Below are 26904 nucleotides of genomic sequence, written 5' to 3'. Positions count from 1 at the left end.
GAAATTCCTAGAAGAGTGCATTTCATATTCAAGTGAGTAACTTGGACAGACACACAATTTGTTTTACCAAATGACAACTGCCACAATTATGATGGCTGGCAGTCTCAGCAAGGGGGGCCGTTTATTTAAAAGCATAGAAATGACAGATGACTTCTCTATACTTACATCAAGTTAATTTATGTAAATGAATCTCATAATGTTTCTGTGATACCAGCAATCCCATTCCAATGAAACTGACAGAAATTCTTTTTAGTAAGCAGAGTCTGCTTTTCAATCCTATGTGCTTTTCTGGTGTTGCAAAAATTACAAAGGTAAAGGTAAGTTAGAAAGTCCTCAGTAATCCTTTTTGCTTGTGTCTTGAGCTTAAAAAAAATCTTCAATATTTGAAGGAAATAGGAGTAATACAGTAAAAAGTAAATATTTGTATTGGGGGAAGTTTCTCATATTATTAAAAAAATTTTCAATATTTGAAGGAAATAGGAGTAATACAGTAAAAAGTAAATATTTGTATTGGGGGAAGTTTCTCATATTATTAAGTGAAAAAAAAATTGAAATTAGAAAAAGTGTTGTCCATGCAAATGTATCCAATATTGCTTGAATTTAAGTATACATTAAGCTTTTAACTAAGTTCAAGATATGACATTTATATGCTCTTTTCAGGAACCCAAACATTTCATGGAACCCTGTTCTCATCTCTTTTCTAACACTTATCACAACTCTAAATAAAAAATTGTGCATGCTGCCCAAAGTAATTATAGATTCAATGCTATTCCCATCAAACTACCATTGACATTCTTCACAGAATTAGAAAAAAACTACTTTAAATTTCATATGGAACCAAAGAAGAGCCTGTATAGCCAAGACAATCCTAAGCAAAAAGAACAAAGCTGGAAGCATCACGCTACCTGACTTCAAACTATACTACAAGGCTACAGTAACCCAACAGCATGGTACTGGTACCAAAAAGACATATAAACCAATGGAACAAAACAGAGACCTGAGAAATAACACCGTACTTCTACAACCATCTGATCTTCAACAAACCCGACAAAAGCAATGGGGAAAGGATCTCCTATTCAATAAATGGTGCTTGGAAAACTGGCTAGCCATATACAGCAAACTGAAACCGGATCCCTTCCTCACATGTTATACAAAAATTTACTCAAGATGGATTGAAGACTTAAATGTAAAACCCCAAACCATAAAAACCCTAGAAGAAAACCTAGGCAATACCATTCAGGACATAGGCATGGGCAAAGACTTCATGTCTAAAACACCAAAAGCAATTGCAACAAAAGCCAAAACTGACAAATGGGATCTAATTAAAGAGCTTCTGCACAGCAAAAGAAACTATCATCAGAGTGAACAGTCAACCTACAGAACGGGAGAAAATTTTTGCAATCTATCCATCTGACAAAGGTCTAAAATTCAGAATCTATGGGGAATCTAAACAAATTTACAAGGGAAAAACAACCCCATCAAAAAGTGGGCAAAGGATATGAATAGACACTTCTCAAAAGATGACATTTACACGGCCAAAAAACATGAAAAAAAGCTCAACATCACTGATCATTAGAGAAATGCAAATCAAACCCACAATGAGATACCATCTCATGCCAATCAGAATGGCAATTATTAAAAAGCCAAGAAACAACAGATGCTGGTGAGGCTGCGGACAGATAGGAATGCTTTTATAGTGTTCATGGTAATGTAAATTAGTTCAACCAACATGGTTCTAGAACCAGAAATACCATTTGACCCAGCAATACCATTACCAGGCACATACCCAAAAGAATACAAATCATTCTACTATAAAGACACATACATACATATGTTTACCGCAGCACTGTTTACAATAGCGAAGAGTTGGAACCAACCCAAATGCCCATCAATGATAGACTAGATTAAGAAAATGTGGTACATAAACACCATGGAATACTATGCAGCCATAAAAAGGAATGAGATCATGTCTTTTGCAGGGACATAGAAGCCATCATCCTCAGCAAACTGACACAGGAACAGAATACCAAACACCATATGTTCTCACTCTTAAGTGGGAGCTGAGCAATGAGAACACATGGACACAGGGGATAGAACAACACACACCAGGGCCTGCTGGGGGTTGAGGGAGAAGAGGGAACTTAGAGGATGAGTCAATATGTGCAGCAAGCCACCATGGCACACATATACCTATGTAACAAACCTGCACATTCTGCACATGTATCCCAGAACTTAAAAGTAAAATTTAAAACAAAAATTGTGTGATTAATTTTTAAAATGTTTATCTCTATATATACTATACAAGCAAATGCTGGAGACAGTTTGACTGATTTACCATTGTAAATCAATAACTGCCTGGTTAACAGAACCAAACAGTGCTTTTCATAGGTAGGTTAGCAAAATATTAACTGCTGAATCAATCAGTTAACTCCTGGTTTAACAAGAAAATCCCTGTATTATATAATTTACATTAAACATAGGAAGTGGAAGTTGAATGCTGCAAAAAAAAATCTATAAAACTGATGGTTAATCTATTTTTAATTGAAATGCCTATGTAGCAATCTTGAACCACTTTCCCAAAACAAAATAATGATACAATGTTTCCATTTGTTCCAGAAACAAAATTTGTAATAATGTGGGAAGATGGCACATTTGGACCGCCATATCCAAAAGCATCTGAAAAAAGTTATACAAGGCAAGTACTCTGGAATAGGTTTCTACACCACAAAATCACAGCAGAAAAAGATAAAAAGTTGTATCTTCTTCTCCCTCAGCATATGACCCCAAAAGGATGTTTGTAATCCTCCCTACCACATGCTGTAAACAGGATTTTAAAAAACCCAAGCAATACTGTTGTACTATTTAAGTATTTGCTACACTAAAATTGTTGAAAAATAGGCTGGGAGCGGTGGTGTACGGTGGCTCACGCCTGTAATCCCAGCACTTTAGGAGGCTGAGGCGGGTGGATCACGACGTCAGGAGATCAAGACCATCCTGGCTAACACAGTGAAACCCCGTCTCTACTAAAAATACAAAAAATTAGCCAGGCATGTACCTGTAGTCCCAGCTACTCAGGAGGCTGAGGCAGGAGAGTCGCTTGAACCCAAGAGGTGGAGGTTGCCGTGAGCCAAGATTGTGCCACTGCACTCCAGCCTGGGCAACAGAGCGATACTCCATCTCAAAAAAAAAAAATTGTTGAAAAATCTATAATTTTTATATGATTTGTGCTCAACATCCAAAAATTACATCCTTTAAGAAGACATTTACCTCTGGTTATTTGTGTAACTGTAAGATTTTGTTGTTATTGTTGTTAATGCTGAAGAAAATGTTAAGAAAACAATTTCCATTAAAGTAACGCCTCATTTATTATTTAAAAGGAAAATATAATCACATACGAATGTAAAACATTTTATCTTTAGACTAAGGTCAAAATTAGTTCTGGAAAAAATCTCCGTCCAGATTTATAGGTATAGTGACCAAAAGTTAAAGAATTTACCAAATTATAAGTGTAAAGTCATCTATCTATCTTGGATTTTTAGAGAGACCTATATCAACTAACTTCCATTTTCCTAAAGAAAAACAAACCCACCAGGTATATCAGGTGTGAATAATTCCTAAATGCTGCTGAACAAACATTTTCTAAAATACATTATCTAGAAGAATTCACAACTTCACTGATAAACAGGTAGTTTTTATTTTATTAACATTTATTCATGTGTTTAATCCAGGTAAGATGGGTTTATATTCTTCATATCAAATCCTTGGTTCTTAAAAGTCCTACATAATTCTTTGATGTTCTCTCTAGAATTATAGAAAAGAGAGGGAAGGTCAGAAGAAATCCTGTCTAGCCTCCCATTAAGTACTTCCTAGTATGAAGGTCCCAATAACTTCAAACGGCAGTCATTTCAGCATTCAGCAGCTTTTAACTCAAATTCCTCCTTATTTATGATGAACTAAACTGCATAATAAAAATACCTGAATGGTAAGACCAAGAACAGCTGGATAAAACTGCATAATAAAAACACCTGAATGATAAGTAGTCATAGGTAGGTCACAAAGCTTTTAAATGGATCAAGCTAGACTTAGACAGTTGGTCTCATCAGGAAAAGTTGTCCAACATAAACACATTTGTTATACCCCACATTAGCAAGAGTCAGATGTGCAACTGTATGAAATATCACTGGAGGATTTCTACATCTAGGGGCTTCTTGGAAAAACTCATATGGAGCATGTAAAATACTTAAATGGAAAGTTTAATCTATATCTCAGTTTGATCTTATTTACTTAATTTATTTAGTGCACTAAATACAAATTCAATAATAAATTAACTCAAATCTTTTTTTTTTTTTTTAAAGAGATAGGGTCTTGCTCTGTCACCCAATCTGGAGTGCAGTGGCATCGTCAATGATCACTCAAGTGATCCTCCCACCTCAGCCTCCCCAGTAGCTAGGACTTATAGGCATGTGCCACCATGCTTGGCTAATTTTTTTTATTTCTTGTAGAGACAGGGTCCTGCTGTGTCGCTGGTCTTGAACTCCCGGCCTCAAGCAATCCTCTCGTCTTGTCTCCCAAAGAGCTACGGTTACAGGCATGAGTCACTGTGCCTGGCCTTCAATCATTTTTGAAAACTAACAATATTAGGTTCAAACTACCAAGTGCCAGCGTAAAATGGAAGCAGTGACCTACTAAAGACAATCATTCTATAACTGGAACTGCAGAAACACTTGTTAAATAATGCCAATACTCAAAATTAGTTAAAAATAAACTTTACCTTTTAAAAAACTGCTGTTTCGAAGTTTAATATTCTATTGTAAGATAACTATATAGCATATCACTGTACCAATAGCATTGAAACTATTAAGAATTATATGACATATTGAACAAAAGTCAATAAATCTGGAGTAACATAAAAGAGTTCATAGTGAGTCAGAGGGAGCTAGAGATATTAAAAGAAAAAAAGAGAAAGATTCTTGTTTGTAACTAATAAATGTAGAAAAATGAGAGAATATGAAAGTCACCATTCTGGAAACCTAATGTAATAACTGATTCCATAAGGATCATTTGTGGAGGGTAAAACCATTAGGTAAAAGGTGGATGGAGAACAAGATAGTTATTTGGTACAAAAATATTTCCAACAGATCACTTAATAGTGGCAAACATGAAATCATAGCTTTTACAAGGGAGAGAGACTGGGATAACCAAACCTAGCAAGGAAATCAAACTCAGCATCACTAATAGTGGGCACAATTTATATCATGTGCCTTCCTGATTTAAAGCAAAAAGAAGTTTACAACATCATCTATAATCTAGATGTCTGAGTCCAGTTTACAAGAAATACAATGACACCACGAGGAAGGAATTAGACAAATCTAGAATATGAAATAAGACAACTGGGCCACACCTGTAAAAAGTTAATGTCATTCCTGACATTGGTTGTTTCTTCCATCAGTCTGGACACAGATCTGTCAACTTTACTGATCATTTCTAGAAGCCAGCTTTTGGTTTGACAAATTTTCTCTACTTTTGTTTTCAATTTAACTGATTTCTACGCTTTTTATTATTTGTCCATTCTGCTTGGTTAGCTTGAATTTCTTTATATGTCTAGTTTATTAAGGTGGGAGCTTAGATTATTGGTTTGAGACTTACTGACTTGCCTAATAAGCACTTAATACATTTTCCACTTAATATTATAAGCACTTAATACATTTTCCACTAAGCACTGCATTAGATGTGTCCCACAAATTTTTAGATATTGTGTCTTCATTTTCATTTAATTAAAATATGTTCTAATTTCCTTTTAGACTTCCTCTTTGACCCATGGGTAAAAATGTATTAATTTCCAAATATTAGGGGATTTTCCAGATACCTATTATTAATTTCTAATTGAATGATATTAGAGTCAGAGAAGATCCTTTGTATGATTTCAATTACTTCAAATTTGATAAAGTTCCTTTTAAGGCCCAGAATATGTTCTATCTTCATAAATCTTCCATGTATGTTTGAAAGGATATGTATTCTGCTGTTATTAGGTACAGTGTTCCATAAATATCTATCAGGGCAGGTTGGATGATAGTACTGTTCAGGTCTTCTGCTACCTACTTGCTTCATCAATTACTGAGACAGGGATGTCGAAGACCTGAACTTGTTCACTCTACCTTTCAGTTCTATCAGTTCAAGTTACTGTTCCTGTTAGCATACATATATTAGGTGACATACATTCCTAAACACATACAATCTTAAATAAGATTGTTATGTCTTCTTGGTGAACTATCATTATAGATAGTTCTCTTTACTCTTGATGCTATTCCTTGTTCTAAAGTCCACCTTGTCTATGATACTAATGCAGACACTCCAGGCTTTGTTTTGATTAGGTTTCCATATTATATCTTTTTCATCCTTTTAATTTGTTTCCAGTTGTAATTAAAATATTACGTCCAATAATTATAGGCAGACCATCTTGATCCTTCACTCCTAGAAGTCCACTGTGGGGGAAAGTCACTTTCATTAGCTATCAAGCTCTACACATTTCCATAGCTACACAGCAACCTACTTTGGCCTCTGTAATTTCTAATCTTTGCAACTGAGACTATTTCACCCCTACCTACAGGCTCAGATTCACTGATATTTTGGGACCAACCTTATTTCTAACTAGAGGAACATAAAGAACCTTATGTCTGCTCTACTCTGGCACATTAAATTGAGCTATCCTATCCAAATATCACATCCCCAAATCATATCAAATCTTAGCTGTGGGTAATAGCCCCCATATTCATCCTTGTCCAAGCTGCTCTCCCATTAATCTAGTAAATGCTGATACTCCAAATTAATGTCTCTTACGTCTAAATCCCCTTGCCTTTGGGCTACAGGTCATTGGTCTGATAATCTGTTGCAACTCACTTCTCTTGCTGCCACCAACCTGCTCTGCTTCACTTCACGTTGCATTCTCCTTTATAAGTCTCAAGGCAACCACAACTCTGATCAAGACATGCCCAACCCCAGCCCTGAGTGAATCTCCTAATCCTTCCAGGCTCCCCCTGCAAACGAGATCACTTGTTGCTGGTTCTAACCTGACCCTCACCAATGGGTTCTAGCACAGGGACTTCACACGTTCTCCCATAAACTCGTCTTCTACTGCAATCACTTAAATGTGTCGAGTTTCTTTGAGCTTTATATTATCATTTATTTAGTCTTTTTAAAAACAATTTATTGAAGTAAAATTCTAAAATCATTTTTAACACTATTTAACTTCAAAAACATTTCAGCATTCTAAACATACAAAAAAAACCCCAGAACACTGAAAATCACATTTAAGTACAGAAGGTTCTTTCTTGAACTTTCATTGATGCAGTGGCTCTTTACTTTGCTGACAATAGTTCTACAGCTTGTTCAAAAAGTTCATAGACAATGCACTTAATTAAAAAAATCCCAACACTTCTCAGGCCAGCTGACCCCTCTTTGTCCACAACTAAGAATGGTAGCAGACTGTTATATTACCGTTTGTAGAAACAAGACAAGCTGAAGCTAAATGGCTGAACACTGCAGGGGAAACAGGACTAGCCTCACAGTGCACGCTCTAAGCTACGACCCCTCCAAAAGGCATTGTCCCCCACAGGCTCAGTGCCAAGAAACGAGCACCAAGAGTTTGTCTTGGTTGTTTTGTTCTTTTTATAAACTATATATATGTACAGTTGATAACAGGATTTCTAGCCAATAACCGTATAGTTAATACCACCTTACAAATGTTTTTAAAAATGTCAGAAATATCTTTAAATGCTTTGTCACACCAACAGCAAAGTGCATAGAGTGAGGAAAACATGAGATTATCTTTTCGTTTTGGGGATGTTTGGAAATATGTACAACTTTGATACAATTTCAGAGTGTTCCAGACACACATGACCACTTCAGGTAAACCACTGACAATTTTTAGAGCACTCTGAGAGACTGCAATATGATTGTGATCAAATTCTGTAATTAAACCTAATGAGGGCAACAGACATTTCTCAACCAACAGATGTGTCAATCATGGCCCTCCCCTACTCTAAGGTATTCACAAGGAGACAGATAAACAGTTTTTTATTCATCATCACCTTCTTCTTCCTCTTCCTCCTCCTCTTCTTCCTCACATCTTCTTTGACTACTTCTTCCACCTTTTTCCAAGGAACTTTAAGCAGGACCCTTTGCACCAGACTTGCCGTTAGACTTAAAGTCAGCAACATCCTTCTCGTATTTCTCCCTCAGCTTCACTGCCTTAGTGATGCAAGGCTGCTTTTCACTGACATTTAAGTTATCCCACACCTCACACAGCTTTTTTGCTACAACTCTAATAAAGATGCCAGGGTTTGTGGATTTGATCTTGGGGTGAAATTCTGAACAGTGCAGGAAGAATACAGACATGTCTCTTTTGGAGACATGAAGGTCCTTCTTCTTGCCTCACTTAACTGGTTCACAATCCTGCATCTTCCAAGCATAGCATACTTTATCTGCCTTTGTCATTTCACCACATTTAGGATTCTCTTTGCCAGACACTGTCTTCCACCTCTCAGAGCACTTCTTGGAAAATTCTGCAAAATTGACAGAGACCTCTGGGTTTGTCTTATGTTCTTCTCTGCATGTCTGCACAAAGAAGGAATAAGCAGACACCTTTCCCTCTGGTTTCTTGGGATCACCTTTAGCCATCCTGACTAAATTGCTTCTTCCTTCCTGGTCACCTAGCAAGAGGGAAGGTGAAGGGGGCAGGAAGGGTGCTTGGAGGAGAAGTAGGGGGTCAATAACATTTTTGAGGGGGTGGGGGGTATAGAATTTCTCCCTGTCGCCCAGGCTGGAGTGCAGTGGCGCAATCTTAGCTCACTGCAAACTCCACCTCCTGGGTTCAAGTGATTCTCATGCCTCAGCCTCCTAAATAGCTGAGATTACTAGCCCACCATGCACCACCATGCCCGGCTAAATTTTGTATCTTTAGTAGAGATGGGGTTTCACCATGTTGGCCAAGCTGGTCTCAAACTCCTGGCCTCAAGTGATCCGCCCATCTCAGCCTCTCAAAGTGCTGGGATTACAGGCATGAGCCACCATGCCTGGCCTCAAATAACCATTTTAAAGTGGCCAGGCGCGGTGGCTCACGCCTGTAATCCCAGCACTTTGGGAGGCTGAGGTGGGCAGATTACAAGGTCAGGAGATTGAGACCATCCTGGCTAACACGGTGAAACCCCGACTCTACTAAAAATCCAAAAAAAAAAAAAAAAAAAAAACCAGCCGGGCATGGTGGCAGGTGCCTTAGTCCCAGCTACTCGGGAGGCTGAGGCAGGAGAATGGCATGAACCCGGGAGGCGGAGCTTGCAGTGAGCAGAGATCACACCACTGCACTCCATCCTGGGCGACAGAGCGAGACTCAGTCTCAAAAAAATAATAATAATAAAAATAAAAAAATAAAAAAATAAAGTGAACAATTCAGTGTCTTATAGTATATTAAGAATGTTGTATGACCATCCATATCTAGTTCCATATCATTTCCATCATTCTAAAGTAAAACCCCTTACCTATTAAGCAGTTTCTTATCTTTCCCCCACCACCACCTTCTGGAAACCACTAATCTGTGTTCTGTTCTCTCTAGATTTATCTATTCTAGATATTTCCTATAAATGGAGTCATACAATATGTGATCTTTTGGGTCTGGCTTTTTTCACTTAGCTTAAGGTTTTGGAAGTTTATCTACTTTATACCATATATTAGTACTTCATTCCTTTTTATGGCTGAATAATATTCCATTGTGTGTATATGACAATTTGTTAATCCATTCACCCACTGAAGGATTTTTGGGTTGTGTCCACTTTTCTGTGAATGCTGCTGCTACAAACGTGTATACACATACTTGTTTGAGTACAAGCATTCTCTTATTTGCGGTACATACCTCTGAGTTAAATAGCAGGGTACCATGATAATTCTATGCTTAACTTTTTGAGGAACTGCCAAACTGTTTTCCACAGCAGCTTTATATTTTATTTTATATTCCTACCAAAAAGAAATGTATGAGGGTTTCAACTTTTCCACCTCATTGCCAACATGTCTCTTAAAAAATTATAGCCATCCATTATAATGGATGTGAAAAGGCACCTCATCATGGTTTTGCTCTGCATTTCCCTCATGAAAAATGATGTTGAGCATCTTTTCATTTGCTTTTTGGCCATCTGCATATCTTCTTTGGAGAAAAGTCCACTCAAGTCTTTTGCCCATTTTATAACTGGGTTGTCTTTTTGTTGTTGAGTTGTAAGAGTTCATGATATATTCTGGATGGTAGATCCTGATCAGCTACAAAACTTGCAACTATTTTCTACCATTCGACAGGTTGCCTTTTCACTTTCTTAATCTCCTTTGATGCACAAAAAGTTTTCATTTAGATGAAGTCCAGTTTATCTTTTGTTGCTCATGCCTTTGGTGCCTAAGAACCAATATCTAAAACCACTGACAAATCCAAGGTCATGAAGATTTATCTCTATGTATTCTTCTCAGGGTTTTATGGCTTTAAAAACATAAACATGTTATTTTTAAATCATAAAGTTGGCTGGGCACAGTGGCTTATGCTTGTAATCTCAGCACTTTGGGAGGCTGAGGCAGGCAGATCGCTTGAGTTCAGCTTGAGGCCAGCCTGGGCAACATGGCAAAACCTCATCTCTATTAAAAAACATGGAAATTAGCTGGGCATGGTGGCATGTGCCTGTAGTCTCAGCTACTCGGGAGGCTGAGGTGAGAGGATCATTTGAGCCCTGGAGGTTAAGGCTGCAGTGAGCTGATTGTGCCCTTACACTCCAGCCTGGCGACAGAGAAAGACCCTGCCTAAAACAAAACAAAACTGTAAAATCTATAGAATATTTGTAGTTAATTTTTGTATACAGTATGTTAGGAGTCTAATTTCATTCTTTAGCAGGAGAATACCCAGTTTTCCCAGCATCATTTGTTGAAGAGACTATTTGTTCCTCATTGAATGTTCTTAGCATCCTTGTGGAAAACCAACTGGCCATAGATGTATGGGTTTATTTCTGGACTCTCATTTCTAGTCCATTAATCTATGTGTCTATCCTTATGCCAGTACTACTTTGACTACTCTAGCTTTGTATTAAGTTTACAAATCAGAAAGTGTGAGTCCTCCAACTTTGTTCTTTTTTTTCAAGATTGTTTGGCTATTCAAGGCCACTTGCAATTCCATGTGAATTTTAAGATCAGCTTTTGCATTTCTGCAAAAGTCCATGGGAATTTTGATAGGTTTGATAGGATTGAATCTGTAGGTGATTTTGGGTAGTACTGACATCTTAACATTAAGACTTCCAATATACAAATACGAGATAGATTTTCACTTATTTATATCTTCTTTATTTTGACAAATGAGTAAACATTCTTTTTTTCAGAGTACAAGTTTTCAGAGTACAAGTCTTTACCTTCTTGGTTAAATTTATTCTTATGCATTTTATTCTTTTGGAAGCTACTGTGAATGGACTTTTTTTCTTAATTTCCTTCTCTAGTTATTCATTGCTGGCGCATTCTTTTACTTTTAACCTAACAAGATCTTTGTATTTAAAGCAAATTTCTTATAGATATGTTTTAACTTTTTATCCAATCTTATAATTGGTATATTTAAAATACTTACATTTAATATAATTATTGATATGGTTGGAATAAAATCTATAATCTTCCAAATTTTCTATCTGATCCACTTACTTGCTGTTCCTTTTTTCTTTTTCCTGATTAAATAATTTCTTAAATTACTCAATTTTATCTCTGTTATTTGCTACCTAATTATATATTTTTCTCTAAAAAAATTTTAGGTGGTTTCCCTATGGTTTATAAATATACATTTTACTGTTCCTTGAAAACCACAAATTTATTCCTTGATAAAGGCCCTTCTACTAAGTGTATGCTCTATCTGGAATGTTTCTTCCCAGATCTTCAAATAGTTTCCATCTTCATATCATTGAGTCTCTGGTCAAATCTTAGCTCCTCAGGGAAGCTCTCCAAAACTAGCTTACCTACAGTAGCACCTGCACAAACCACCTCTCCTCTGCTTTATTTTTATTTTTCTTCATCACCTTATTACCACCTGAAATTGTATCTGTTTAATGTGTCTCCCCAACTAGAACACTTCACGTAACAGCAGTCTTCATTTTTCTTGTTTACTATTATCGTACCCTCTGCACTTAAGACAATACTTTGCACATTAGTTTTCAAATAAATATATGAATAAGTTCATTCCATTATAAGATTAACACATATAGGACTAAGGAAAATACAAAGTGTTTACACAAATTGAACCTGATATATTTACAATAAATTACAGAATAAAGAAATTAGTTGTTATCTTTCCCATGACTAAATTGGCCGCTACTTATATTTGGAGAAAAGGAGAAAGAGAGGAACCATAAACAAAATCTCAGTCAAAAAATTATTTAAATGTCTATTTGATATAGTCTTCGCATTGAAAGAATTTTAAAGTTAAAAAAAGATTTGAACCACAATGAAATACTACCCCACACCTACTAGGATAGCTATTACTTAACAAACAAAAATCAGAAAATAACAACAGTTGGCAAGGATATTAAGAAATTGGAACCCTTGTACACTGCTTGTGGGAATGGAAAGTGGTACAGTTGCTATAGAAAAGTCTGACACAACCTCAAAAAATTAAACATAAAATTACATATGATCCAGCAACTCTACTTCTAGGTATATGCTTAAAAGAATTAAGAGCAGGAACTTAAACAGATACTTATAGGGCAATGTTCATAGCAACATTATCCACAATAGCTAAAAGGCAGAAATAACCCAAATGTCCATCAACAAACAAATGGATGAACAGAACGTAGTATATACATACTATGGAATTTTATCAGCCATAAAAATGAATGAGATTCTGATACCTGTTATAACAATGATGGACTTTGAAAACATCATGCTTAGTGCAGTAAGCCACACACAAAAGGACAAATATTATGTGCTTCCACTTAAATGAGCTACCCAGAATAAGCAAATTCATAGAGACAGAAAGTAGAACAGAGGTTACCGGAGGCTGGGAAGATGGGAAAAGATTATTGTTACTAGATACAGAGCTTCTGTTTCAGACAATGAAAAGGTTCTATAAATGAACAGTGGAGATGGCTGCACAATATTATAAATGTACTTAATGACACTGAACTGTACACTTAAATGGTAAATTTTAGGTCGTATATATTTTATCACAATGAAAAAAAATCAGATCCAGCAATCCCACTGCTGGCTCCAAAAGAAATAAAATCAGTATGTTGAAGAGGTATCTGTACTCCCACATTTATTGCAACACTACTCACAAAAGCTGATATGGAATCAACCTAAATATCCATCAACAGACAAACGGATAAGGGAAATGTGGTGTGTATGCACAATCAAATACTATTCTTGGGGAGAGGGTTCGAGATGAATGACTAGAGGTGTCCAATGCCAGTTCTCTTCAGAAAGAAGAACCAAAGTTACAAGTGAATAACCATAATGTGAATAGACTATCCAGAGAATGCTGGAGGCTAGTAGAGAACTCATGTGAAGAAGCTGGGGCACAGAAAAAGAAGGAAGCAAGAAGCTGGCAGAGATCGGCTAGGAACCCCGAGGGATTTGGTATCTAGTCAAAAGGGTAGTTGGGAGTGTTTGGGCTCCTCTTTAACCTGTGACAAACCACTGGTATCTGAACTGTCGGAGATCTCCTCTACCCTGCAAACCCAAACACTGGTGTGGGCAGTGATTTGGGGACTTCTTGAGGGCACTGCACCAGATTACCAACTTGCACTGGGTTGCTCACTCTGCCCCCGGACTTGAGCAGCAGCGATAGGGTGCTATACTGGGAGCACAGCCATCAGGGGTCTGTACCCTGCCCAGGGAACCTCAGCCTTTGTGTCTCCACATCACCAGAGCCCCATAGACATTCCCTGGCATCTGCTCAGATTGTGGCAGCAGCAAAGGGATGGCTGGACCCAGGAAGCTGCAGGGTTCCTCGGCAACTGCTGCCCCGAAGAGAAGAACAAGTATTGCACGCCAAGGGAGCACCCACTGGGACAAAGGAAACCAGAACACATACTTCCCTGTGCCCAAGAGCTCACCACCTGTGGACTGTGAGTGACTGCACTGCCTCCAGCAAAGATGTGGGCACTGTGCTTGGCTCTACAAGGCTTTGCAAGTATGATTTCATCCCAGGGGCCAACCTAGTATGAGTGCTCAGACCCAGGCATGGAGATGGGGACTCCTCCTCAACCCCACTGCTGTAGGCATAGCCATGGCTGATACCATAGGAAACTGGCATGGGTGCATCAGAGCACAGACTTTCTGGGGCAGACAGGGGTGACTGTGGTCTTACTGGCAATCAGTCCACCATATCTAAGCTTGTGCAAAAGGTGGGACCCCCTCCCCCTCTCCATGCAGAGCAGCAGCGTTCCTGCAAGGGAGAGGAGAGCCAAAAAGCTGTGTGTTTTGGACTGAGGAAGAAGACTCCAAAACAAAGACATTCTGGCAGCAAGCCACGGGGCAGTCATCTTTTATGGCTCTCAGGTACATTGCAGCCTGGAGATAGACAGTGGTGTCTGACCAATTTGAGTGTTCTGAGTTTGGGGACAGGGGCATGACAGGGAGAGAGATTACATTCCTGCCTGCCCGGGCTATGGAACTGGGGTGGCTCCCTGCCTCTCTGCAGAGACCTCAGTGTACTTACCAGGAGCTTCCCTGCCACCCCCACTCAGGTCTGCTGCTTGTGCTCATCACTGGGGAATCCAAGGGCAGGCTTGGCTGTCCATCTCTGCCCTGACTTGTCCCCTGCTAGGGGGTGAGCAGAGAGCTCAAGCCACTGTACATTCCACAGCCCAGCCCATTGCCTGAAGCAACAAAGAACTTCCCCCATTAAACAAAGATCAAGCACCTGTCCATCTGCTTCTGTTGCAGCAGGCTCTTACCCACAACCACCACCTACTGTCCTGGAGGCTGAAATGCACAACCCAACAGAAAATCTGCTGACACAAGTGCACAGTGCTGGGAAATGAGATAAGATTCTTGAGACTTCCACCATCCCAGCCCTGCAGGAAGCTGTGATACTACTCACACAGCCAGTACACTACTACTACAACTAGCATTTGAGAAAACCACCACACAAAGGCTATCTATATTCAAAGAACTCATACAGAGTTTCTGCCAAGGAAGCACCCAGAACATACATTGTAGTTATATCCTTCAGAGGAAAAAAATTCCTGTCCAAATGAAAGTAAATTCAAAAATAATAAGAAAAGATAGTTTCTCCATATGAGAAGGAAACAGCCGAACAATTCTGGAAGTATAAAGACAGTGTTATGACATTCTCAAAAGATCACACTAAATCTCTAGCAATAGATCCTAACCAAAATGAAATCTCTGAAATACCATATAAAGAATTAAAAATACTGATTTCCAAGAAGCTCAATGAGATCTAAGAGAAAGCTGAATATCAACACCAAGAAATCTGAAAATCAAGTCTGGAAATGAAAAATTCATTGAAGAAATTATAAAATACAGGTAAAAGCTTTAACAGTAGACTAAACCCAGCAGAAAAAACAATCTCAGAGCTTAAAGACAGGTCTATTGAATTAGTCCAGTCAGACAAAAATAAAGAAAAAATAATTTTCAAAAATGAACAAAGCCTTTGAGAAGTATAGGGGTTATATAAAATGTCTAAACCTACAAGTCATAGGTATTCCTGAGGGAGATGAAAAAGCAAAAAGTTTGGAAAACCTATCTGAGGAAGTAATTGAGGAAAACTCCCTACTCTTGCTAGAGATTTAGACATCCAAATAGAAGATGCTCAGAGAACTCTAGGAAAATACAGTGCAAGAAGGACTTCAGCAACACATATACTCATCAGACTAATGACAACATGAAGGAAAAAAAAAATCCTAAAATCAGCAAGAGAAAGGTGTCTAATCACCAATAAAGGAAATCCCCTCAGACTAACAGTGGACATACTGGCAGAAACTTTACAAGCCAGAAAAAAAATCACAATCCCATTTTAAGACTTATTAAAGAAAAAAAAAACCTGTCAACCATGAATTTTTTATCCTGCTAGAACAAGCTTCATAAATGGAGAAAAAGTCTTTCCCAGACAAGCAAATGCTAACAGAATTCATCACCATTAGACCAGCCTTACAAGAAATGTTCAAGTGAGTTCTAAACATGTAAACAAAAGGTCAATACTCAACATCATAAAAACAGACAAAAGTATAAAACTTACAGGTCTTACAAAAAGGATGATTCAGTAATATGCTGCTTACAAGAAACCCACCTAATACAGACTGAAGGAAAAAGGGTAGAAAATGATATCCCACACCAACAGAAACCAAAAGCAAGCAGGAGTAGCTATCTTTGTATCAGATAAAACAGACTTTAAATCAACAACAGTGAAAAAAGACAAGGAAGGTCATTTTAAAATGGTAATGGGATAAAGTCAACGGGAAGATGTAACAATCCTAAATATATATGTACCCGATATAGGAGGTACCCAGATTCATAAGACAACTACTACTGGGGCACATGTTCTCAGGACATCCTGAGACAGTGCCTTGGAAACAAAAATAAATAAAAAGAAAAAGAAAAGAAAACCAAAGAAAAACTACTCTATCTAAGAAAAGAGACAGCAAAACAATAATAGAGAAGGACTTCAACACCCCAATGACAGCATTAAAGATCACTGAGACAGGAAATCAACAAAGAAATACTGGACATAAATTGGACTCTAATAGACATTTACAGGACATTCTATTCAACAACCACAGAATATACATTCTTCTCATCAGCACATGAAATGTTCTCTAAGGCAGACCATATTTTAGCCCATGAAAGAAGTCTCAATAAATTTTCAAAAATCAAAATCATATCAAGTATCTTCTTGGACCACAGTGGAATGTAACTAGAAATTGATTCCAAGAAGAACTCTCAAAACTATACAAATACATAAAAATTCACCTGCTCCCAAATCATCTTTGGGTCAGCAACAAAATTAAAATAGAAATCTAAAACTTTTTTGAAACAAATGAACATGGAGACACAACATACAAAAACCTCTGGGATACAGCAAAAGCAGCACCAAGTGGGAAGTCTGCAGCATTATATGCCTAAATAAAAAAACCAGAAGGATCACAAATTAACAACCTGGCATCGTACCTCAAGAACTAGAAAAACAAGAACCTAAAGCAAGCAGAAGAACAGAAATAACAAAGACCATAGCAGAACTAAATGAAATTGAGAACAACAACAAAAAAAATACTAAGGATCAAAGAAATGAAAAGTGGGTTCTTTGAAAAAAATAAACAAAATCAATATACTGCTCAATTAACCAAGAAAAGAGAGAAGACCCAAATTAACAAGTGATCAGAAATGAAAAAGGAGACATTACAACTGATACCACAGAAATACAAATGAACAGAGACTACTATGAACATCTCTACACTCACACTAGAAAACCTAGAAGAAAGGGATAAATCCCTGGAAGAATAAAACTTTCTAAGGCTGAACTAGGAAGAGACTGAAATCCTAAAAAGGCTAATAATGAGTAGTACAATTAAATCAGTAATAACAAATCTCCCAACAAGAACAAGAAGCCCAGGATCAGATGAATTCACAGCCAAATTCTACCATACATACAATGAAGAACTAGTACCAATTCTCCTGAAACTCTTCCAAAAAACATCAAGGAGGGACTCCTCCTTAACTCATTCTATGAAGCCGGCATCACCGTGATACCAGGGAAGGACCCACAAAAATAACAAAAACTACAGACCAATATCTCTGATGAACACAAATGCAAAAATCCTCAACAAGATCCTAGCAAACCAAATCCAGCAGCACATCATAAAGATAATATATCACAATCAAGTGGGTCATACTGCAGGGATGCAAGGATGGTTCAACATAAATAAATCAATAACTGTGATTCACCACATAAACAGAACTAAAAACAAAAACTGTATGATCATCTCAACAGATGCAAAAAAAGCACTTGATAAAATTCGGCATCCCTTCATGATTAAAAACAGAAAAAACCCAACCAAACAAAAACCAAACATACGCCAGGTACATCGGCTCATGCCTGTAATCCCAGCACTTTGAGAGGCCAAGGCAGGTGGATCGCTTGAGCCCTGGAGTTCAAGGCCAGCCTGTGTAACATGGCGAAAACCCATCTCTACAAAAAATTCAAAAATTAATGAGGTATGGTGGTGTGTGCTTGTAGTCCCAGCTACTCAGGAGGCTAAAGCAGGAGGATCACTTGAACCTGGGAGGTTGAGGCTGCAGTGAGCCATGACTGTGCCACTGTACTCCAGCCTAGGTGACAGAGCGAGATCCGTTAAAACAAACAAACAAAAAAAACCTAAAAAACCTAGGTTCTCCTTGCATTGTTATGAAGAAATACCTGAGGCTGGGTAATTTATAAAGAAAAGAGGTTTAATAGGCTTATGTTTCTGCAAGCTGTAGAGGAAGCACTGGCATTTACTTCTGGGAAGGCTTTTACTCATTGAGGAAGGCGAAGCAGGAACAGGTATGTCACACAGTGAGAGTGGGAGCAAGAGAGTAGGGGAGGGGGTTGCCACACAGTCTTAAACAATCTGATTTCACAAGGACTCACTCACATGAGGACAGCACCAAGTCATGAGGTCTTTGCCCCATGATCCAAACACATCCCACCAGGTACCACCTCTAACAATGAGGATTACATCTCAACATGAAATCTGGAAGGGAGATCCAAGCCATATCATAGGCATTGAAGGAATATACCTGAAAATAATAAAAAACATATACAACAAACCCACAGCCAACATCATAATGAATGGGGAAAAGTTGAAAGCACTCCTCTAAGATCTGGAACAAGACAAGGATGCTTACTTTCACCACTCTTATTCAACATAGTACTAACAGTCTTAGCCAGAGCAACCAGGAAAGAGAAAGAAATAAAAGATATTCCAATTGGAAAAGAGGAAGTCAAATTATCTGTTTGCTGATGTTATGATCTTATACCTAGAAAACCCTAGAGATTCCTCCAAAAGGCTCTTAGATTTGATAAAAGAATTCATTAAAGTTTCATAAAACCAATGTACAGAATCAGTAACATTTCTGTACACCAATAACAATCAAGCTGAGATCCAAATCTAGAAGTAAATTCCATTGACAACAGCTACAAAAAAATTTAAATACCTGGGAATACAGTTAACCAGGGAGGTGGAAGATCTTTACAAGAAAAACTTCAAAATACTGATGAAATAAATTGCGGATGACACCAACAAATGGAAAAAACATTCCATGCTCATGGATTGGAAGAATCAGTATCATTAAAATGACCATACTGCCCAAAGCAGTCTACAGAGTCAATGTATTTCCTATAAAAATACCAATGTCTTTTTTCACAGTTAGGAAAAAAAAATCCTAAAATTCATATGAAACCAAGAAAGACCCAGAACAGCCAAAGCAATCCTAGGTAGAAAGAACAATACTGGAGATATTGCATTACTTAACTTCAAATTACACTACAAGGCTATAGTAACCAAGACAGCATGGTACTGGTATTAAAAACAGACACACAGATCAAAGAAACAGAACAGAAAACCAGAAATAAAGTCACATATCTACAGTTTCCTGATCTTCAACAAAGTTGATAGAAACATACACTGAGAAAAGGACACCCTATTCAATAAATGGTGCTGGGAAAATTAGCCATATGAAGAAGAATGAAATTGGATTCATATCTCTCATCATTTACAAAATTAACTCAAGATGGATTAAAGAGAAGGAAAAAAATATGGATTAAAGACTTAAACTTAAGACCTGAAAATTTAAAAAGCCTAGAAGAAAACCTGGGAAGAACCTATCTGCTCACTGGCCTAGGCAAAGAATTCATGACTAAGACCTCAAAAGCAAATGCAACAAAAACAAAAATAGACAAATAGGACTTAATTAAACTATAAAGCTTCTGCACAGCAAAAGGAATAATCAACAGAGTGAACAGACAACCTACAGAATGGGAGAAAATATTTGCAAACTACACATAAGACAAAGGACAAATATCCAGAATCTACAAGGAATGCAAACAACTCAACAAGAAAAATAAAACTCCATTAAAAAGTGAGCAAAGGACATGAACAGACTTTTTCAAAAGAAGACATACAAATGGCTAACAAACATATGAAAAAAATGCTCAACATCACTATCATCAGAGAAATTAAAACTAAAACCACAATGAGATACCATCTTACACCAGTCAGAATGGCTATTAAAAAGTCAGAAAATAACAGATATTGGTGAGGATGTGGAAAAAGGAGGACACATATACACTACTGGTGGGAATGGAAATTAGTACAACCTGTATGACAAATGGTATGGAGATTTCTCAAAGAACTAAAAACAGAACTGCCATTCAGTCCAGCAATCCTACTACTGGGTATCTACCCAAAGGAAAAATCATTATATCAAAGATACCTGTACTCATATATTTCTTGCAGATTTATTCACAACAGCAAAGATATGGAATCAACCTAAGTATCCATTGATGGATGACTGAATACAAAAAAATGGTGTGTATATACACCATGAAATATTACTCAGCCATTAAAAAGAATGAAATTATGTGTTTTGGAGCAACATGGATAAAACTAGAGGATATTATCTTAAGTAAAATAACTCAGAAAGTCAAATATTGCATATGTCACTTATAAATGAGAAATAATGTATACACATGGACATAGAGCATAGAATAATAGACACTGGAGACTCAGAAAGGTAACATGGTGAGAGGCGGTGAGGAATGAGAAATTAACTCATGGATACAATATATACTATTCAGCTGATGGTTACACTAAAAGCCCAGACTCCACTACTATGAAATATATCCATGTAACAAAATGCACTTGGATCCCCTAAATGTATAAAAATAACACTATTCAGCCATTTTGAAAAATGAAATTGTCATTTGTGACAACATGGATGAACATGGAGGACATTATGTTAAGTGAAATAAGCCAGACACAGAAAGACAAATACCACATGATCTCACTCATATGTGGAATCTAAAAAAGTTGATCTCGTAGAAACTGAGAATACAATAGTGGTTACTAGAGACTAGGGAGGGAATTGGGAACATGGTGATGGGAAGAGAATGGTCAACAGGTACGAGTTACAGTTAGATAGGAAGAATAAATTCTGGTGTTACATTGCACAGTAGAGTGACTATAGTTAACAATAATGTATTGTGTATTTGAAAATAGCTAGAAGAGGGGATTTTGAATGTTCTCACCACAAAGGAATGTTTGAGGCAATCAATGTGTTAGCTAATTACTCTGATTTGATGTGTCAATTAAAAATAAAACTTTCAAAAATCATCAAAAAAGTGAATAGATATGCTAAGTGAAAGAAGCCAGACATAAAAGTCACATACCTTACAATTCTATTTATTTGAAATTCTAGAAGAGGTAAAACTATAGTGAAAGAAAGCACACAGGTTGCTGGGGTTGGGGGGTGGTGAACCATAAAGGGAATGATAGAAATATTATTTGTTTTGATTGTGGTAGTGTTTCATAACTACATACATTTCCAACACATCAAGCTACATACCTACATTTGATGAATTTTATTACATATAAATTATACTTTAATAAAGTTAATTTTAAAAGTGAAAGAGAGAGACCTGAGAAGGTCTAGCCCTATTTAATCATTTGGGAAAAAACACACACACACACACAAAACTGTCTTTGAGTATACAAGATCACATAGTTGGCAAAACAGGACTAGAATCTAGTTCCATAAATAAAATCCAAAGCTCTTTATATCATATAAATTGCCACTATTTGGCAGTAGGGAGTGGTGGCGGTGGATGCTTATATTGGTAATTCAATACCTCCTGCTGGAATACAAATTTAAAACCCTTATTCTGAAACTTTGAAGAATTCATAAAGTTATATTGGAAGGCTATAATTAAAACAATGAGCAACAGATGTTCACTTTCTAGCCGTAATATGCTCATTCACTTTATTCTGGCCATTTTTGCTCACCAAGTTAAATTTTTCACTATAAACCAGCATTCTATCCCTTTGATATACATCTATCAATAAGTCTCAATATTTGAAAAACAATGTAAAAAATTTAATTCATGATTCTAACGTATTATGACTGTAGCTTATGCTAAATGCAAACAATACTTATTGTGTTTTCTTTAGAAAATCACATTGAAGTAACTTATTTCAGGTAAATTCCTAATATAAATCCACAATTATTTTTTCTTTTTAATGCTTTGATATTATTGACATTACATACAAAAGTGGAGCAAAATATGAGTTCCCTTCTTTTTAGTATTATTTTGTCACTCTCCTATTCATTTTTCTTAGCAATCTTCAATAACAGAAAAAAAAAAGATGTTTATGACCCTTTCAACTGCCAATTTTTCTTTTTGCTTCTGGTTTTCTGATTTTTTTGTACCGAGATGACGATGCTGTTTCTTAATTTTATTGAATAAAAAGAACGTCCTACTTTGCAGTCACTCTATTTGCCTTCCAGATCTGCATAGAGTTCCAGGATTAACACAACTTCTTCTGCTTACTTATTACAATCTAGCGCCTACTTGAGGATGGAAAACTGAAACAAGAAATAATATGTTTTCAAAGATAAACAGTTGGCTTTTCTTTTACCCTCATATTCCTGATTAAGATCGCCCTTGTCTGAATTTGCCAATGGAAAATGTCTAAGCTGCAAAAGATACCTGAGGCTAGATGTACAATTAGTAGCTGTTTAGTACACACCCTAGGTTGATTAAGATAATTAGAAATACACCCTAGGTTAATTAAGATAATTTTTAAAGGGTTAATCTTTTTCATCTTTGCAACTTCTCTCCCTTTGAAATATAGGCATACACCTTAACCCATAATTCAATGTCTTGATGTAGGAAGTCTAAGCAACAGTATTTCGTAAGACACAAATTGCCACACTGTCGAAGCTTTAAATGAGATAACTGCATATATTCTGCATGCTGGATAATATTTCATCTGTACAATGAACAAAAACTAGCTGAAGTTGGGATTTAAAAATTACTGTTAGCAAAATGATACCTATTATGAAAACAGATTTCTAAAAACTTAAAAGCAATTCTGACATACACTGCTTATTTCCCATTACTTAAAACACAGTGTAAGGAAAGAAAATATTACCTATTTCTAACAAAACTATGTAGACAGAAAAAAAATTAGAACAGGAGTCCTTAGGCCACAATAAGACCCCTAAATATCACAGAACATAAAATTGTATAATTTAAAAGTTCAATCAAAGTCTAAAACAAAATTATTTAAAACAACAGCACAAAATCTGTGCTATGAAAAAAAAAATAATTGAAAGGAAGGGGGATGAGAAAGATGAGAAAAGCACTACCAGACTCCTTACCCATTGTTGTTGGTGCTGGAGCTTCCTGATGGTATTTTCAGCTTGCTCCAGCTTAGCACTGGCCTCATCACTCTGCTGTTTGATGGTGGCCAACTCCCGTTTTATGAGGTAGTTTTCCTCAGCCTCCTGGGCTCTTGTCACTTGTCCCTTAGGACATAATTTTTGTGTGTGTAAAGCAATTTAGGATAGATTCAAGAAAGACTGCCTTTGTGAGGTTTAGTTATTTACTTTGACATGTTAAAAAAAAAAAAAAAGTCACCTCAGCAAATAGAACAGCCTACATAATCATTAGCTAGCAGCTTGTTATTGCTCCAGCAAATTTTCGGAAACTAAACGAAAAATTCACCTGACAAGAACAATTCTTTCAGTCAATAAAAATTTAATTCATGCAATATTACTGAGTTGTACATGCAGGACTAAAATTTTCAATGAATAGTAGTTAATTTCACAGAATCCACTTATTGCCATTTTGAAATAAATACTTTAAAAAATAAGGTTAGCTTTAAAACGTGCAAAAATAAACCAAGATAACACCTTGTTACAAAAAATTAAATTTATACTCACATATACCACCCAAAAAATTATTTCTAGAAAAACGCATGTAAAATTGCATGCATTAAAATATGAATTTCGAGGTTTAGGACTTTCCTTAGAAGTTAGAGAAGATGTTTTAAAAAACTAAAACAAAACAAAAACTATACCTGTATCAATCTATCTGCCAAGGAAGCACTTTCCTACAAAAGGAAAAATTCAGATAGAAATATAAGAGAAAGAAATAAAAGTGATAAAATTAGGAAAAAAGAAACAAATATACCCAAATTCCATCTACTTTTCATTGCTAATTAAAAGGGACATTTAAATTTTAAAACCATTTTTTACTGAATGTTTTTATTTTTAAACCTTAAGAAAAATATATAAAAACAAGGATAGGTGGTTGAAAATCATGTGTTTCCAGAAGATACCAAACACAAATTCCAAGTGGGTTTTCATTACCTGGAACAAGCAAATTTTTTTGTTTGTTTGTTTTGTTTTTTTAAAATAGAGACAGGGTCTCACTCTGTCACCCAGGCTAGAATGCAATGGCATGATCATGTAGCTCATTGTAACTGCCAACTCCTCGGCTCAAGGAGTTGGTCCTTCTGCTTCAGCCTCCTGAGCAGCTAGGACTACAGGTGTGTGCCACCACATGTAGCTAGTTTTAAAATTTTTTGTAGAGATACAGTCTTGCTATGTTACCCAGGCCAATCTTGAACTCCTGGCCTTATGCAATCCTCTTGTCTCAGCCTCCCAAAGTGCAGGGATCATAGGCGTGAGCCACTGCACTCAGTCAAATATTTCCTCTTCCTCTTTTGATATATTTACATCTTTTAGACTTAATCCATATTGTCAACCCACTTACATGAAAGGGAGAAGGAATTTGAGTAAGCAATTCCAATTATAAAGTGTGACAGCAATTTGTGCAACCACAACTTTCAAAGAAACAAAGCAAGGAAAATATGACAAATAAAATTAATGAGCTAAACTTAAACTTTAGCAATAACTGAGAAAGTATACTTTTTAATTACAGAATTCAATTGATACACAGTATTTATAGAATTCTAAGTGCTAAGTGACACATCTGGGCCATCTAAGCCAATAAAAAAAGGAACTTAATTTTCTAGAAGCAAAATCCAAACTTAACACTTTCTTACAGCATCATTCTCATTCCGAAGGTTCAATGAAATATTATAATCCTTTCCCAGTTTAAATGTCTTACTCCAAAGATTTAAAAAAAAAAAACTAAGAAGATGCATATTTGACTGTAAGCTAGATATTTAGTGGGAAAAAAGAGTATATAATTAAAACAACTTAAAAGCAAGCTCAATCTTCCTGTGGAGTCACCAAAAGTAGAATTACTCTCATAGCAACCCTAACATGATGAGAGAAAAACAGGGAAACTATTTTTGACTTAATATGATGTATCTGCAATTATTATACAACAAAGGCAGACATGTAATAAATATCCTGTCCTTACGCACTTCTATTTAATATGAAATCATCAATACTTTTCAAACAAACGACAAATACTGCAAAATATCCATATTTCCATTTATTTATTTCTTGATTGTAGATTTTCAGGGAAGATTTTAAGATCCTTGGCAATATGATGAGGGGTATGTTTAAATCTACTTACTCTTATCTCTAGTTAAAGAAAGAAAAAAGTGGCTGGGCATGGTGGCTCATGCTTGTAATCCCAGCACTTTCGGAGGCCGAGGCAGGCGGATCACAAGGTCAAGACATCAAGATCATCTTGGCCAACATGGTGAAACCCTGTCTCTACCAAAAATACAAAAATTAGCTAGGCATGGTGGCGCACGCCTATAATCCCAGCTACTCAGGAGGCTGAGGCAGGAGAATCCCTCGAACCTGGGAGGAGGAGGCTGCAGTGAGCCAAGATTGAGCCACTGCACTCCAGCCTGGGCAACAGAGCAAGACTCTGTCTCAAAAAAAGAAAAAAGAAAAAGAAAAAAGCACCAAAAGAGTTTGTGAATTCAGATGTCTTTCTTTTAATAAAGCAAAATTCTTAAACCATACTTTTACTACTCAATTCATTCTTATAGCATCTGTAAATGACTACAAAAGATTTTTCATCAAAAGCACACTATGAAAAATAATGCAAAATTTCCATATTTGCCCAGTTACTCTATATAAAACAGAGAAAATGTAACAAGTAGATACTAAAATAATTATAAGAACTAAAAGTTTATGCACAATTCCTTTGTGTTGAAAATCAACATGAGAGTGAATTTTTATATAAGGAATCAGTCACTTCGACTAAAAGCAATCCTAGGCCTTAAAGGAATCACTGCCACACTTCCAATATGCTAGAAAGTCCAGGGCAACATTTGAAACTCATCTTTAAAATGCTATATCAGAATGGACTCCCAACTAAATTATAAAAGAACATACTTTTTAGAAATTATGTGTAAAGAAAACAAATAGTATCAATATGTTACTGTTAATCTCAGTTAAAACCTGAACACTAAAGTTTAAGAACCAGTACAACTGATCAATTTTTATTAGTAACAAGTTATCTGGCTAAATAAATAGTAAGGTAAGCAAGCTAAGCAGTCAATACTACAACATAGGAGACATGTGCCAGAATTTTTGAGGATTTTTAATAAATATACAGAAAAAACACTAGGCATTCAACAGAAGCTTGCATAAGTAGTCACTTACTTACTTTTTCTAATGTCTCGATGCGCTGTTTTAAAAGTCTATTTTCTGTGCGTAACCTCTGCCAAGAAAAAAAAAGTTTTATTTGCAAGCATTTTTGAGAGGGAAAAAAAAGATTTCTAAATCACAGTCCTGAAAATGTATCACCTTTTATAAATAAGAAAGGAGTCTAAGGAATGATTACATTATCAAATGTCAAAGACTCAGAGTAAGAAATACACAGAAGGCAGGGCACCATGGTTCACACCTGTAATC

General features: G+C 36.4%; 1 protein-coding gene and 1 pseudogene across 12 annotated transcripts in view; both read right to left on the bottom strand.

Moving 5' to 3' along the window:
- Positions 1-26904, bottom strand: part of EVI5 (ecotropic viral integration site 5) — a 281694-nt gene that overhangs the window by 130439 nt on the left and 124351 nt on the right. For 7 of the 12 annotated variants that reach the window (XM_063799583.1, XM_009425371.5, XM_009425383.5 and 4 more), the window contains 3 exons: positions 26657-26710; positions 24135-24167; positions 23434-23580 (listed from right to left, as the gene is read on the bottom strand). In XM_063799583.1, the coding sequence (XP_063655653.1) occupies positions 23434-23580; positions 24135-24167; positions 26657-26710 (234 nt within the window). The remainder of the gene's footprint in view (positions 1-23433; positions 23581-24134; positions 24168-26656; positions 26711-26904) is intronic. The other 5 variants (XM_513563.8, XM_063799580.1, XM_063799581.1 and 2 more) reach the window with 2 other exon arrangements.
- LOC134808943 (high mobility group protein B3-like) lies at positions 7977-8844 on the bottom strand (annotated as a pseudogene).

Source organism: Pan troglodytes, chromosome 1, assembly GCF_028858775.2.
Source record: "Pan troglodytes isolate AG18354 chromosome 1, NHGRI_mPanTro3-v2.0_pri, whole genome shotgun sequence".
Taxonomy (NCBI): Eukaryota; Metazoa; Chordata; class Mammalia; order Primates; family Hominidae; genus Pan; species Pan troglodytes.
The sequence above is the reverse complement of the archived record's forward strand: the minus strand, read 5'-3'. Positions and strand labels throughout refer to the sequence as shown.